This window comes from Nycticebus coucang, chromosome X, assembly GCF_027406575.1.
Source record: "Nycticebus coucang isolate mNycCou1 chromosome X, mNycCou1.pri, whole genome shotgun sequence".
NCBI classification, from domain to species: domain Eukaryota; kingdom Metazoa; phylum Chordata; class Mammalia; order Primates; family Lorisidae; genus Nycticebus; species Nycticebus coucang.
This window is the reverse complement of record NC_069804.1, coordinates 169827562-169843505: the sequence shown is the minus strand read 5'-3', so window position 1 is coordinate 169843505 and position 15944 is coordinate 169827562. Positions and strand designations below refer to the sequence as shown.

The following is a 15944-nucleotide window of genomic DNA, read 5'->3' as shown; positions in this document are numbered from 1 at the left end:
TAGGCTATTCTCTTGCCTCAGTCTTCTGAGTAGCTGAGACTACAGGTGCCCACCACAACGCCTGGCTATTTTTTTGTTGCAGTTTGGCCAGGGCTGGGTTCAAACCCACCATCCTCGGTATATAGGGCCGGTGCCCTACCCACCGAACCACAGGTGCCATCCAGGTTTGGGGTCTTCTAGTTGGTGTATGTGAGTTGGTTCTATAGCATAGATAATAGTCTCCTGAAAAATACTGAAGTGGCACCTGGTAGATCCTTAAGGCAGGTGCCACTGGTATGATCTTTCCCTGTCATCTCTGTGGATAACCAGTATGTCACTGGCACCCTTTCCATAACTCAAATTTTTTTTTTTTTTTTGGTTGTTGCAGTTTTTGGCCACCTCTGGCATATGGGGCCGGTGCCCTACTCCTTCAGCCACAGGCGCCGCCCACCATAGCTCAAATTTTAAAAAGAAAAATCTACACTGAGCTTGAGGATTTCACATTGCTACTGTGCCCTCTACCCCAAAAATTTAGGATTCAGGGAAATAGAGACAAGCTACTTCTTATTATAAGGGTTGAGTAGGTTATGGGGTGTATATGTGTGCGTGTGTGTCTGTGTGTGTCCTGTTACATTACAGGAACCTTACTAAAGATGTGTTAGCTAGTCAGCCATTGCACTTGGGGTGATCAATAAACAGTTCAGGCTAGCATTTCCATTTTGCCACTTGAGAGTGATGCTGCAGCTGTGATAACTGAGGTTCATACGTACCAAAGGCTTGTGATGTGGTTACAGAAGAGAACCGTTAGATAAATGAACAGTTAAATTCATATCTGGCTGATGTCTTAAGCAATTATGTGGTTTTAAAATCCATACTGTCTTATTTTTCAGATCTATTAATGCCTTCCTGATTGTGTATTTATTTATCTTACTGACCAAAGCTGCAGTATGCACTACTCTAAAGTATGTTTGGCAAAGTAACCCACACAATGATGAACCTTGGTATAGCCTAAAGACTCAGAAAGAGCGGGAGACTTTGCAGGTAATTTGTTTTCCGCTGAAAATTGTAACTTTAGAACTTTGTCACCAAGCCACACTTCGTTGAAATACTGTTCAGAGAAATTACACATTTTGTTAGCTTCTGGGCTTTCTCTTGATTATATGGTGGCCCTAAGCCATTAAATAGGTAAAAAAATTTAGAAGTTTTTTTTCCCTTCATTTTTCTTTAGGCATCTGTGCTTGATTTTTAGCTCTTTAAGAGTTTGAAGCAATTTGGCAAAAAGCTCTGCCATTTTAATATAATATGAACTTGTGAGATATTATAATATGAGCATAAGGGATGTATGCTTATAAACCTTGGTCTTACACTCATATCTAGGGGTGGAGAGAGCAGTGAACTTAAGAAAGCGAACAAATGTTAAGGTAGAATGTATATATGTTGAAGAATAATGGTAAAATTGAGGTTGTCCTTAAATGTCCTCACATACTGTGATAATTTTGACTATAATGATATAGCGTCATTGGGAAGTTCCTTATTTGTAGCAAGAGCAGCACTTTCAGCATTGAAATAAAAGGAAAGTAAGCTGTTTAACTGTTTCTTTCTATTGTACTTATTTGAAAGAATGGTATATCTAATTAGCATGAACTCTCTTTTATTTTAGGTTTTGAAAATGTTCACTGACTTCCTGTCATTTATGGTTCTATTCAACTTTATCATTCCTGTCTCCATGTACGTCACAGTAGAAATGCAGAAATTCTTGGGCTCCTTCTTCATCTCATGGGATAAGGACTTTTATGATGAAGAAATTAGTGAAGGAGCCCTGGTAAACACATCAGACCTTAATGAAGAACTTGGTCAGGTTAGAACATAATTTTCACTTATAATAAATCAACATATAGAAAATCTATTATATTGTAGTCTATATTACCAGTATATGTAACTTTGTCACATTTTGAAATGTGTTTCAAAGAAAATTATTTTAAAAAGCAGGCATGTAATGAAGGTAAGCAGTGTTCATATAGCTGTAGTGTAACATCAGGTTTTTTCCTGCATTTGTGAGAAGGACAATATTTGTGTATTAAATTTGAATGTTACTAAAATTCTACTTAAAACCCACTGGGTGACAGTAGTTCATGCCTGTAATTCCAGCACTTGGGAAGGAAGCCAAGGTGGGTAGATTGCCTGAGCTCACGGGTTTGAGACCAGCCTGAGCCAGAACGAGACCTCATCTCTAAAAACAGCTGGGCGTCGTGGTGGGCGCCTGTAGTCCCAGCTACTTAGGAGGCTGAGGCAAGAGAATAGCTTAAGCCCAGGAGTTTGAGGTGGCTATGAGCTACGACACCATGGCACTCCACCAAGAGTGACAAAGTGAGACTCTGTCCCAAAAAAAAAAAAAAAAAAAATTATGAGTTACTGCTTTGAAATAGGAAACAAAATATAGTCTTCATCACTATCCGTAACCATTTGTGGATAGAATGCAGGGTAGTAAATACAGCTATTTTATAATCGCATTTTGTTCTTTGAACAAAATTGAACAGAATTGTCCTATTGATATTTTCTTGGTACATTTCTGATCAAATAGAATATAGACCTAGCAAGAAGAATTTATTCTAGTGCAAGAATTTAAGTTAAGGGAAAATGTGAGGACATGTACTCCTCAAAATGCTTTTTGCTTGGTATACCAGTGTAAACCTAGACCACGACCTCATTTCTAACCCACGTACGTTTGTTTTCCAATGCAGTGCAGTCTAGCTATAATTGTTCCAGCGATGACTTCTTAGGTGTTTTTTTTTTTTTTAATTAGCATTGAGAAAGTTTTCCCCTTTGTTTGAATTTACTGTGTGTCATGTAATGATTTTCCCAAGCTGAGGGCATTTTTTGGCTTATGTTTGATTTTCATGACATGTTGAATGTCAAGGCTATGGAAATGCCATTTTGGTGATGGGGAGATGAAAATTCAGTTAATGGAACTATGTGGCTGGAACAGGGCCTCACACTTGTTTTAAATGGGGCTCATTTGCATCTACATCTCACATCTCTTTGAGTGGAGCTCTATTTCTGCTCTTGATACAGCCTTTGCCTAAAGTTTAGGCACATGTGGCCATGGAAGTCCTTTAGTGAGGCCTTTGGACCGAACACAAATTTTACAGAATAAATCCATTTATTACAGAGTGCAGTAAAGAAAAATAAAGCTTTTCATGCTGATTTTGGTGCTTAACAAAGAAGAATCTTGAAACCAGAAGACTACAGGTTCTCTGTCCCTGGCCTAAATAAAAGTACCCTCTTCACAACTTAATTTGAAAGAGTAAAGATTCTCCAGATATCATTTTGTTTAGAACTGACCTCAAGACACCAGTATCTCAGACTGTGGAGTCTGCATCCCACGTAGATACTGAGGCTGTATGAATAGGATAAAAAATGGATGGACAAATGGCTTTTCCCTTAGATTTTGTTCCCAGAAGATTCTTTTGTTGTTGATGTGAGCTGCTAGGGCTAATCCTTGGCTTTTTAAACCAGAAGTTTTCTATACAAGGACAAAGCTATGTAGAATTACACTAGTCCACTAAAAGCTATAAATTTGCAGAGTTTTTTTTTTTATTAAAATTCTTTTGAGTATACAAGCCACCTCTGGTGAACTTTTTCTTTTTTTTTCTTTCTTTTCCTTTTTTTTTTTTTTTTTTCTTGAGACAGTCTTACCATATCACCCTCAGAATGCTGTGGCATCACAGCTCACCGCAACCTCAAACTCTTGGGCTTAAGCTATTCTCCTTCCTCAGCCTCCCAGGTAGCTGGGACTACAGGCACCCACCACAACACCTATTTTTTTTTTCTTTTTATTTTTGCAGTTTTTGGCCAGGGCTGGGTTTGAACCCACCACCTTCGGCATATGAGGTCGACGCCCTACCCCTTTGAGCCACAGGTGCCGCCCAACACCTGTCTATTTTTTGGGTGTAGTTGTCATTGTTTTTTGGCAGGCCCAGGCTGGATTTGAACCTGCTAGCTCTGGTGTATGTGGCTGGCGCCCTAGCCGCTGAGCTACAAGTGCCAAGCCTGGTGAACTTTTTCTTGGCAGCTATTTTGGTGGTTCACTCTGGATGCTGAATAAATCTGTCTGTTCTAGATTTAGCGCCTTGTTGTGTGATTTAACCTACCTAAAGATGAGCATGGCTGGCCTGGGACTAGCCTCAAGTATACTGCAAATAGAATAGCCATCATTCCAATGAGATATTTAATGCTCACCAGAAATAGGATGCCCTGGCTAGGTTTCACTAGATGAGAGTCTTATCTCTTATTTTCAGATCTCCACCTCAGCAGATTCTATATTACCTTGTTATTATCAACTATTAGGCTGTATTAACACTGTAGAAAGTAAAGTAGAGCTTTGGGTAATGATCTGGTAAATTCGATCAGTGAAAAGAAGCTGCAATCTTCCTTTTAGCCACCGCTCCCTCCCCCCACCTACCCCTGTATTTCTGGATGTGATTGTCATTTACTCAAATCACTAAGTTAATAGCAAGACAACCAGTTCAATTAATACAGGGTATAAACCACTTGCCACCATTATCAGCTTGCATGTATAGAAACACTACCTGAATAAAAATGCAAAGTATTGAAATAGTTTCTTGGGCCATTTAGCATTCAGTGGACCAGTACACACAAAAATTAAGTGTAACCAGTTTCCTCTTTGATGAGTCATAATTTAAGATCCATGGGGGTTTTAATGTTTCTAAAGGCAATGTCAATTCATTCTCATAAATACCATTGCAAGCCTTTGTTTAACCTCTTTAAAATGATTCACACTGGTGTTTAAAAAACAGGAAGATATGTTTAGGATAGTGTTTGATGTGAGAAAAAAAGAAGTAGACCAAGTAGACCACTCACCCTAGTTGGAAAATAATGGGGTCTTTTATGATTAGATGTCAATCTTTTAGATAACCAAATAGTTTTAATCCATCCTGAAAATATTGCAGGGCTAGCCTATTTCATATCTCCTCCCAGTCTTGCAGCTATACCTAATGGTTTAACTTTATAGTCTAAGTATATACTCTGATAAATTCCAGTGGCTGTTTATTTAGCTTCAGTGTACCTGGGATGAATTCTAGATTCCAAAGTAACTATTCTAAAACAAATAAGAAACCCTCAAGTTGTTTACCATATAGTTGGGAAAACGCACACACCAAATCTAACTATAGCAGTATGATCATAATCAGAAAAAAAAAAAATAGAGAATGTGGAATAATGGAAAGAGTCTAGTATTGTGTAATTTTAGTCAAGCCAACAGTGGTGGAAATCAACATTAATAACATACCTTATAGTTTATAGAACACATTTATTATTGAACTTTGTTTTTTAATCTTTATGGTCTTAAGCTGCAGAAGTTATTATTTAAGATTAACATTTGAAGTTCAGAGCAATGAAGAGATTTTCCCAAGGGCACAAAACTAGTAGGTGGTATAGCCAAGATGGAGTCCAAGTAGCCCATTCAATTGAACCATATGATTTTTGATGTAAAAAATAGGTGATTTCACACATTGAAATATGCTTTGGAGCTCTTTCTACTCTATAGCAGCTGTCTCACTAAGAAATAGAAAAAAGTAGTGCCTGTGGCTTAAGAGGCTAAGGCGCCATCCATATACACCTGAGCTGGCCGGTTCGCATCCAGCCCCGGCCTGCCAAACAATGATGGCTGCAACTAAAAAAAAATAGCCGGGCGTTGTGGCAGGCTCCTGTAGTCTCAGCTACTTAGGAGGCGGAGGCAAGAGAATTGCTTAAGCCCAAGAGTTGGAGGTTGCCCGGCCAAACTGCAACAAAAAAATAGCCGGGCGTTGTGGTGGGCGCCTGTAGTCCCAGCTGCTCAGGAGGCTGAGGCAAGAGAATCGCGTAAGCCCAAGAGTTAGAGGTTGTTGTGAGCCATATGACGCCACGGCACTCTACCCGAGGGCGGTACAGTGAGACTCTGTCTCTACAAAAAAAAAAAAAAAAAAGAGTTGGAGGTTGCTGTGAGCTGTGATACCACGGCTGTCTAGGGGAGGGTAAGATAGTAAGACTGTCTCAAAAAAAAGAAAAGAAAAAAGTGTTGTTTTTTTCCCTCTATTCTCATATGGCCACTCAACACTCCTGACACAAGATACATAAGATATTTTTCCTGCACACCAAGCAGTCAGTTCTCCAGTGGAACCAGCTGAGTGTCCTCTAATTTAATTCAGTTTTGACACTACCTACCTGTAGATAGTGTTAAATCCCACAGGTTGAGGGTTCAGTTCCACAAGACTGCTCCCTACTTCCGATGCCAATTGCAAGCATGGGTTGTAGTCTGTGCTTCTGACTGACAGGTGATAAATGAGAGTTCCCATGACTCTTTTTCTGTGGATTTGATTAACTTGTTAGAAAAGCTCAGAATACTCAGGGAAACACTAACGTTTGCTAGTTTATTATAAAAGAATATGACAAAGGATATAGGTAAACAGCCAAATGGAAGACACATATAGAGGATGAGATATATGAAAAGGGGCATGGAGCTTCCATGCCCTCTCCAAGCATGGCACCCATTGGGAACCTCCACAGGGTCAGCTATCTGGAAGTTCTCTGAAGCCAATTTTTTTGGGTTTGTATGGAAACTTCATTACAAAGGTATGGTTGGTTAAATCATTGGCCATTGGTTATCAGTTTAACCTTCAGTCCCTCCTCCCTCTCCAACCCCAGGTAAGGGTGGGGCTGAAAGTCCCAACCCTTTAATCATGCTTTGGTCTTTCAAAAGACTAGCCCCCATCCTGAAGTTATGTAGGGCCCCCCAGCCACCAATCATTTCATTAGTATACTAAAGACTCTTATCACTCAGGAGATTCCAAGAGTAATTTTAGGAGCTTTATGTCAGGAAACAGGAAGATCAAATATATATTTTACAATATCATACTCACTTTAGCTTTCCATCCATAAAATGAGTTTGAGCTTGCTGATAGAGAGGAGCCTTTTCAGCAAGCTCAAAAGAGGAAGAGGCTGCTTTGAGAGTCAAGTAGCAGTCTTTCTTTATCTCTCGCTGTCCTTTAAATATGAGAATACCTTTTAATATGAATCACAGCTGACCCCCACATCCCCTTTTTCTGTGTGTATATGGCATGTATTAGGGCAGTGGTTCTCTAAGTATAATCCTGGGACCAGCAACAGCAACATCACCTGGGAATTTGGAAATGCAAATTGTCTGGCCCTGCCTCAGACCTACTGAATCAGAAACTCTGGAGGTAGAGATCTGAATTTTAATAAGCCCTCCAAATGCATGTGATGCATGCTGCAATTTGATAATTACTGCATTGGGGTATAATGTGTTGGCCTAAACCTCTGATAGTCTGTGTACAGGTTCACACTTCCCAAACTATTTTTTTTTTTTTTGTAGAGACAGAGTTTCACTTTACTGCCCTCGGTAGAGTGCCCTGGCGTCACACAGCTCACAGCAACCTCCAGCTCTTGGGCTTATGTGATTCTCTTGCCTCAGCCTCCCGAGCAGCTGGGACTACAGGCGTCCGCTACAACGCCCGGCTATATTTTTGTTGTTGCAGTTTGGCCGGGGCTGGGTTTGAACCCACCATCCTCAGCATATGGGGCCGGCGCCCTACTCACTGAGCCACAGGCGCCACCCCACTTCCCAAACTATTACATGTAGGCAAATAAATTGTATTTTATATTTTAAAGCTACTACCTTTGACACTGATAAAAAAGATTCTGAATGTATTAATGCTCATCAAAGTGAAGGAGGTGAAATAACCCAGGACAGCCTTCAGGGGAAAATGAAAGTTAATAATTTTGATCAGAAATAAAAGCCCCAAAGAATTTCATTTTAAGTGGAAAAATCTAAACGATACATGAATAATACCACTTGGATTAATTTAAAGGGAGAATTCAAACTTGGCTGGCTTAACAGAAAAAAACAGGAAGATTGGAATGCTGTATTTGTGCCAGTGCTGCTACTGTGAAAAGCTTTGAAAAATAATTAGAAAGCAACTACTGCTGGAGTTCATCTCTTTCTCCCTTACATAATAAAAACCTTAATCTCATGCTTATGCTTGTTCCTGTCAGCCCATAATTTTAACTATTTAAGCATAAAGTGCCAAAAAGGAAGATAAAATTGTGGGTTTCCAAAAGCCAGATGTTATAAATAGAAGAGATAAAAACTGAGATAAAATAGAAATGCTAAAAATGGTTTATTTTAATGGAAAGTTGATTCACAGCTTAACTTTTTTCATTATTTATGAAAATGTTCTTTTCTTATACTTTAACCTGGACTTTAATACAACATTTTTATAGAAAGTATAATAGAAAATTGTACTTTTCAAGAAGAAGAAACACCATTAGTTTTCATTTTATTTTGTTACATCCTAGTTAATTTCAGTTTCTATTACATAGTTTTAATAGATAATGTACATACCAGCCCATAAAGAGTGTGTGCGTATGTAAGTATGAAATAAGTGGTCAGTATATTCTTCTTTTCCATTTGGAAAATTGACTTTTCTTATGTAATTTCTTTGTATCAAAACAGGTTAATTTAAATTAAAATGTTAAATTGAGGGATTTTAGTTTGATAGAATAGTTACATTTTTTTTCTATTAATCTACATTGGAGTAGGTTTGCCTTTAGACATATGATACTATTTTAGTGTCTTTAAAAACTCATTTATTTTTCATTTCTTTGATAATGATTCTCTAGACATTTGATAGGAAGAGGAAATTTTCTGTGGATATGAAAATAGCTCAGCCTTACGTTGAACTAAAAATAAATCACACTGAAGAAACTGAAAATGTATGTGTTTTTGTTTTTTAGGTGGATTATATATTTACAGATAAAACTGGAACACTCACTGAAAACAGCATGGAATTCATTGAATGCTGTATAGATGGACACAAATATAAAGGTGGAACCGAAGAGATTGATGGATTATCTCAAACTGATGGACCTTTAACATATTTTGACAAGGCAGATAAGGTGGCATTTTCCATATTTCTTTTTTAACTGAGAAATCAATCTATGTATGCATGAGTTAAGCCTACATAGTAGAAATAATGGAAATTTCCAGTAGACATATAACAAACTTTTGATAATTATTTGTTTATTCTTTTGGTTTCACCTTTTTTTGTTTTATTAACAAATCTAGAATTTGTAAACTGGTAGAATTCATATGTAAGTAGAGAGAATTGTGGGAAATGATATTTGGGTAAAAGTTTTCCTGTCATTGTGATTATAATTTTTTGTGCTTTGTCTTTTCAAATATAAGCTCCTCTAAGAATGATGATTAAAATGTCCTAGGAGTATCTAGACCAGTGGTTCACAACCTGCGGGTCATGACCCCTTTGGGGGTCAAACGACCCTTTCACAGGGGTCGCCTAAGACCATCCTGCGTATCATATATTTATGATTCATAACAGTAGCAAAATTACAGTTATGAAGTAGCAATGAAAATAATTTTAAGGTTGGGGGTTACCACAACATGAGGAACTGTATTAAAGGGTCACAGCATTAGGAAGATTGAAAACCACTGGTCTAGACATTAAATGAACCAGAGTCTCCTTACACCTGAGCTGTTGCTGAATTTTGAAATTTTGAGTTAGATCATTAAAATGAGCTCTTTTAGACCATGAAGAAGTTGCTGCTTTTGTTTAAGGGGCCCTATAATAATTTGGATGAGTTACCGCAGCCTTTAGGGTACACTAGCTGAGAATGAGGAACTCTGTTGGGTACTAGGACGTTATATAGGTTATTTGAGTATTAGGAATGTGTAGATTTATGTTACTCAATTTGCTAGATGATGTAACATTCTCTCACATTATTTGTTTCTCTGTTCATTGCATAGTAAATGAGTAATCAAAGTAAAATTAATAGTCATTCTTCTGTTGCTGTTCCACAGAATCGAGAAGAACTCTTTCTGCGTGCCTTGTGCTTATGTCATACAGTAGAAATTAAAACGAATGATGCTGTTGATGCAGCTACAGAATCAGCTGAATTAACTTATATCTCCTCTTCACCAGATGAAATAGCTTTGGTGAAAGGAGCTAAAAAGTAAGCACTTCTTGGTACTTCTGAGAAAGTGAAATCACAGGAGGACAGAAGTCATCTGGTTTTCCCTGTTGCTTCAATAACCTTATTGTGTACATCTCCTATTATTTAGTTTTATAAAAGCTGCTTTAAAAAGTTTGGAAAATTTCCATATCTAACCAATTAAGACCAAAAATAAAATAGTGATGCATATACAACTTGCATTACTATTTGTGCCAGCCAGAATCCTGAATGTTCATATTAATTTTGTAAATCACACAACAGTGGCCACTATTGTATAACATATGTTATTTCTGAAGTGCTCCTAGTAATTTTGGTGTCATTTGATAAATGATAGTCCAGTTTTACCTCTGGGGCCCACAGATGATTAAGTAGCTAAAAGGTCACCCAGTGTGTTAGCTGGAGAATTGGAATTACAAATTGCCTCACCCTTGGTTACAATAATTATAGCTGAGCATTGACTTGCTCTGTTATCAACTTATCCAGGAAAGGGAAGTGCTGTAATAGGTTAAGATTATATGAAAGAAAAAAAAATAAAAAAGAATAAACAGTATGAGTAGCCCCAATGCAAGGGAAAATTAACCATTCTTTAGAGATACACAAAGGTCTTTGTTATTGTTTTCCATAGGTACGGGTTCACATTTTTAGGAAATCAGAATGGACAAATGAGAGTAGAGAACCAAAGAAAAGAAATAGAAGAGTAAGTACCTCTGTGTTTGATGTTTGTGAGTCACTTCCTAACCCTGCAGTCAACTTTAAATGGATTCAGGCAAGGTTAGGGAAGGAAATCGATGCTCCTATACATACAGGATTCTGCTCTAACAGTTCAGAGTTTTATATAAATTTAGTTGGAATAGAATCCATTTTTCATAGAATGGCAGAAACTGGGGTTGGTGCTGGAAATTTCTATTTGTTTCACATATTGGTCTAGAAGTAGGAATGAGTGTCTGTCTGAACTGTTTCTGAAATCTGGATGTCATTTTTAATATATTCTGCAAGAAAAATCAATGAACATACATGAAATCTTCTACTATCCAGAACCCTAGCAATCACTCTGGGATTATAAGCATAGCCCATAATTGTAAGCATAACACTATAAAAGCTTTGGTGTTAACCAGAAGCTTTTTCTTGTTCTGGATGTTCACCTGTGAGCCTCAAGGCAAGTACTCTTGGTGAAGCAGTGTCTTCACCTTTCCTCTTTTGCCACAAAGACCCCAGTGGACAAACCTACCTTGGCTTAATGACGTTTTTTAATTAGGCTCTGTGATTAATTTAAATTTCTTCATCTGAACTTGAAATATAATTATCTTTTCTTATTTCCATTCTGGCCTGTAGGGTTTCCTGAGACCCATCTCAGAAACCTATAATACATGTAGAGGTGCTTTGAGTGATGTGCTTCCCTGGGGAAGGATGATCAAAATCCTAGAGGAAGAGGATCTGACTGCCAAGGACTCAGGGTCATTGTCAGAGTTCAGATCCTAACCACTCCACAATGGTGCCCCCATCTGGCCAACACCAAAGGAGATGCTACATGTAGATGTCTTACGTATACACATTCCCCCAAACCAGTGAGCCCCTCGCTTCCACCAAAACCAAGCTATATATAGTAAATATTTTTATGTTAAATACATGTATCCAAGTTATTTTGAAGAAAATATTCCCTTACACTCTTCCTAAAAATTAACTCTTTATTTTAATTCATCTGTATCCCTTATCCCGATTAATGGTTGAGCCATCAACACACAAATCTGATCAATCTCATCATGCCATTCCACAGTATAAACACTACATTGGCTTTCTGTTATTCTTAGGATAAAATCCCAAAGGATCTATGGAGTTCTCAAGTTTCTAACCCCTGCTTAACTTTCTTGCTTCATCTCTTGCTATTGCCTTATCAGTGAGTTTCTCTGGCCTTGGAGGAACTACTTAGAGTCCCCTATCAGCCATGTTCTCTCATGCTGCTGTGCCTTTGCGCATACTCTTTTGTCTACTCAGAGTGCCATGGTCCTCTTTTTTGTCATATTACTTTTGTAGAACCCAGCTCAGGCATAATCTCTTGTAGGAAGCCAACCTTCAGATAGATGGCTTCCTTCTGTGCTCTCAGATTTCCCCTGTGAATACCTTTATTACAGTAGCCAATAGACTGGGAAGGTAGTTATTACCCTCGGGTTCCCTTATATGGTGAGCTCCTTGGGAGAAGGGACTGTGGCAGATCCACTTGTATTTCCCAGCACTTAGCACTGTGCCTAGCACATAGTAAGCACTCCATAGATACTAGTAAAATAATTGGCAGAGTCCGGACTATTTCTAGACCCCTTGAGATATAGCTTATTGGGACAGTTCTTTGTCCTCTATTCCTACATTTCTTACATTTTAAGTAATAGAGTGGGAGGTATAAATACCCTTCATAGGGAAATTTCAAGACAAGGAAAAGTACCAGTTGTACACACAACCAGTGATCCTGACCCACAGAGGAGAGCTGTCTGTTCATCTAAAATGTTTATGTATCTTAAGATGTTTCTATTGTTTTTTTATTTTTCTCAGTGTGGTCTAGGTATTATGCTTTTCTTATTTCTCTTTTCTTAAAGGTATGAACTTCTTCACACCTTAAACTTTGATTCCGTTCGCCGACGCATGAGTGTAATTGTGAAGACTCAAGAAGGTACATATCTTAAAAACTTGACTTTTTCCATTTGGTTCCATTGTAGGCCTATATATTAATCAACTATTTTAGGAAAGAGAAAGATTTCATATAGTAGCTTAGGATCAGCTAAAGTCATTCAAAGCAGTAGCATTCATACATGCCTTCATGTATGTAGTTAAGGACATACTTTCAGTTTGCTAAACTATCAGTGACAGAATCCCTGATACAACATCATATGCATTTTCTTGGAAACAGAACTGTATTATTCTGCCTTGGGTATCTAAACAGGAACTGAAAGGGTGACTTTTATATGGTTCAGGGTACTGAATAGTCACCAATAATATTTCCTTTTTTTTTTTAGTGGTTAAGATAATTTTATTCAACTACTCTCTTAACTCAAAATTTTGAGATCTGTTTCTTTTTTTTTTTTTTAGTTGTTGGGGATTCATTGAGGGTACAATAAGCCAGGTTACACTGATTACATTTGTTATGTAAAGTCCCTCTTGCAATCCTGTCTTGCCCCCAAAAGGTGTGGCACACACAAAAACCCCACCCCCTCCCTCCTTCCCTCTCTCTGCTCTTCCTTTCCCCACCCCTTCCTCCTCCTTTCTCTCTCTGCTCTCCCCTTCCCCCACTCCCACCTAACCTTAATTGTCATTAATTATCCTCATATCAAAATTGAGTACATAGGATTCATGCTTCTCCATTCTTGTGGTGCTTTACTAAGAATAATGTCTTCCACTTCCATCCAGGTTAATATGAAGGATGTAAAGTCTCCATTTTTTTTAATGGCTGAATAGTATTCCATGGTGTACATACACCACAGCTTGTTAATCCATTCCTGGGTTGGTGGGCATTTAGGCTGTTTCCACATTTTGGCGATTGTAAATTGAGCTGCAATAAAAAGTCTAGTGCAAGTGTCCTTATGATAAAAGGATTTTTTTCCTTCTGGGTAGATGCCCAGTAATGGGATTGCAGGATCAAATGGAAGGTCTAGCTTGAGTGCTTTGAGGTTTCTCCAGACTTCCTTCCAGAAAGGTTGTACTAGTTTGCAGTCCCACCAGGAGTGCAAAAGTGTTCCCTTCTCATCATATCCATACCAGCACCTGCAGTTTTGAGATTTTGTGATGTGGGCCATTCTCGCTGGAGTTAGATGGTATCTTGGGGTGGTTTTGATTTGCATTTCTCTAATAGATAGGGATGATGAACATTTTTCATTGTTTGTTAGCCATTCATCTGTCTTCTTTAGAGAAGGTTCTATTCATGTCTCTTGCCCATTGATATATGGGATTGTTGGCTTTTTTCATGTGGATTAATTTGAGTTCTCCATAGATCCTAGTTATCAAGCTTTTGTCTGATTGAAAATATGCAAATATCCTCTCCCATTGTGTAGCTTGTCTGTCTGCTTTGGTTGTTGTCTCCTTAGCTGTACAGAAGCTTTTCAGTTTAATGAAGTCCAATTTGTTTATTTTTGTTGTTGTTGCAATTGCCACGGGAACATTCTTCATGAAGTCTTTCCCCGGGCCAATATCTTCCAGTGTTTTTCCTATGCTTTCTTTGAGGATTTTTATTGTTTCATGCCTTAAATTTAAGTCCTTTATCTATCTTGAATCAATTTTTGTGAGTGGGGAAAGGTGTGGGTCCAGTTCCAGTCTTTTATATGTGCATATCCAGTTCTCCTAACACCATTTGTTGAATAGGGGATCCTTCCCTCAAGGTATGTTCTTGTTTGGTTTATCAAAGATTAGGTGGTTCTAAGATAGTTTCATTTCCTGGTTTTCTATTAGATTCCAAGTGTCTATGTCTCTATTTTTGTGCCAGTACCATGCTGTCTTGACCACTATGGCTTTGTAGTACAGCCTAAAATCTGGTATGGAGATGCCCCCAGCTTTATTTTTATTACTAAGAACTGCCTTATCTATACGGGGTTTTTTCTGGTTCCATACAAAACGCAGAATCATTTTTTCCAAATCTTGAAAGTATGATGTTGGTATTTTAATAGGAATGGCATTAAATAGGTGATTGCTTTGGGAAGTATAGACATTTTAACAATGTTCATTCTTCCCAGCCATGAGCATGGTATGTTCTTCCATTTGTTAATATCCTCTGCTATTTCCTTTCTGAGGATTTCATAATTTTCTTTATAGAGGTCCTTCAACTCCTTCATTAGGTATATTCCTAGGTATTTCATTTTCTTTGAATCTATGGTGAAGGGAGTTGTGTCTTTAATTAGCTTCTCATCTTGACTTTTGCTGGCGTATACAAAGGCTACTGACTTGTGGACATTGATTTTATATCCTGAGACATTACTGTATTTTTTGATGACTTCCAGGAGTCTTGTGGTTGAGTCTTTGGGATTCTCAAAGTATAAGATCATGTCATCAGCAAAGAGGGAGAGTTTGACCTCCTCTGCTCCCATTTGGATTCCCTTTATTTCCTTGTCCTGCCTAATTGTATTGGCTAGAACTTCCAGCACTATGTTGAATAGTAAAGGTGACAGAGGACAACCTTGTCTGGTTCCAGTTCTAAGAGGAAAAGCTTTCAGTTTGACTCCATTCAGTAAAATATTGGCTGTGGGTTTGTCATAGATAGCTTCAATCAGTTTCAGAAATGTGCCACCTGTGCCTATACTCTTCAGTGTTCTAATCAGAAAAGGATGCTGGATTTTATCGAACGCTTTTTCTGCATCTATTGAGAGAATCACAAAGTTTATGGACTTGCATATGTTAAATCAGCCTTGCATACCTGGGATGAAACCTACTTGATGATGATGTATGACTTTTTTGATGATAAGCTGTAATCTATTGGGTAGGATTTTGTTGAGAATTTTTGTATCTATATTCATGAGTGAAATTGGTCTGTAGTTCTCCTTTTCAGTTGGGTCTTTTCCTGGTTTTGGTATCAGGGTGATGTTTGCTTCATAGAACGTGTTGGGGAAGATTCCTTCCTCCTCAATTTTTTGGAATAATTTCTGCAGTACAGGCATGAGCTCTTCCTTGAAGGTTTGATAGAATTCTGCTGTGACGTCATCTGGACCAGGCCAGTTTTGGTTGGAAGCTTTTTGACTGTTTCTTTATTCTTAGTGCTTGAAATTGGTCTGTTCAGGAGCTCTATTTCATCCTGACTCAGTCTGGGGAGAGGGTGTGATTCCAAATATTTATCCATTTCTTTCACATTGTCAAATTTCTGGGCATAGAGTTTCTGGTAGTATTCAGAGATAATCTCTTGTATCTCTGTGGGATGAGTTGTTATTTCCCCTTTATCGTTTCTGATTGAGGTT

The 15944-nt window shown here is 38.1% G+C and overlaps 1 protein-coding gene across 3 annotated transcripts in view; it reads left to right on the top strand.

The window, feature by feature from the left end:
- Positions 1-15944, top strand: part of ATP11C (ATPase phospholipid transporting 11C) — a 217500-nt gene that overhangs the window by 127217 nt on the left and 74339 nt on the right. For all 3 annotated transcript variants that reach the window (XM_053579888.1, XM_053579887.1, XM_053579886.1), the window contains 6 exons: positions 870-1020; positions 1640-1837; positions 8791-8952; positions 9872-10023; positions 10649-10720; positions 12609-12682. In XM_053579888.1, coding sequence (XP_053435863.1) covers positions 870-1020; positions 1640-1837; positions 8791-8952; positions 9872-10023; positions 10649-10720; positions 12609-12682 — 809 coding nt within the window. The remainder of the gene's footprint in view (positions 1-869; positions 1021-1639; positions 1838-8790; positions 8953-9871; positions 10024-10648; positions 10721-12608; positions 12683-15944) is intronic.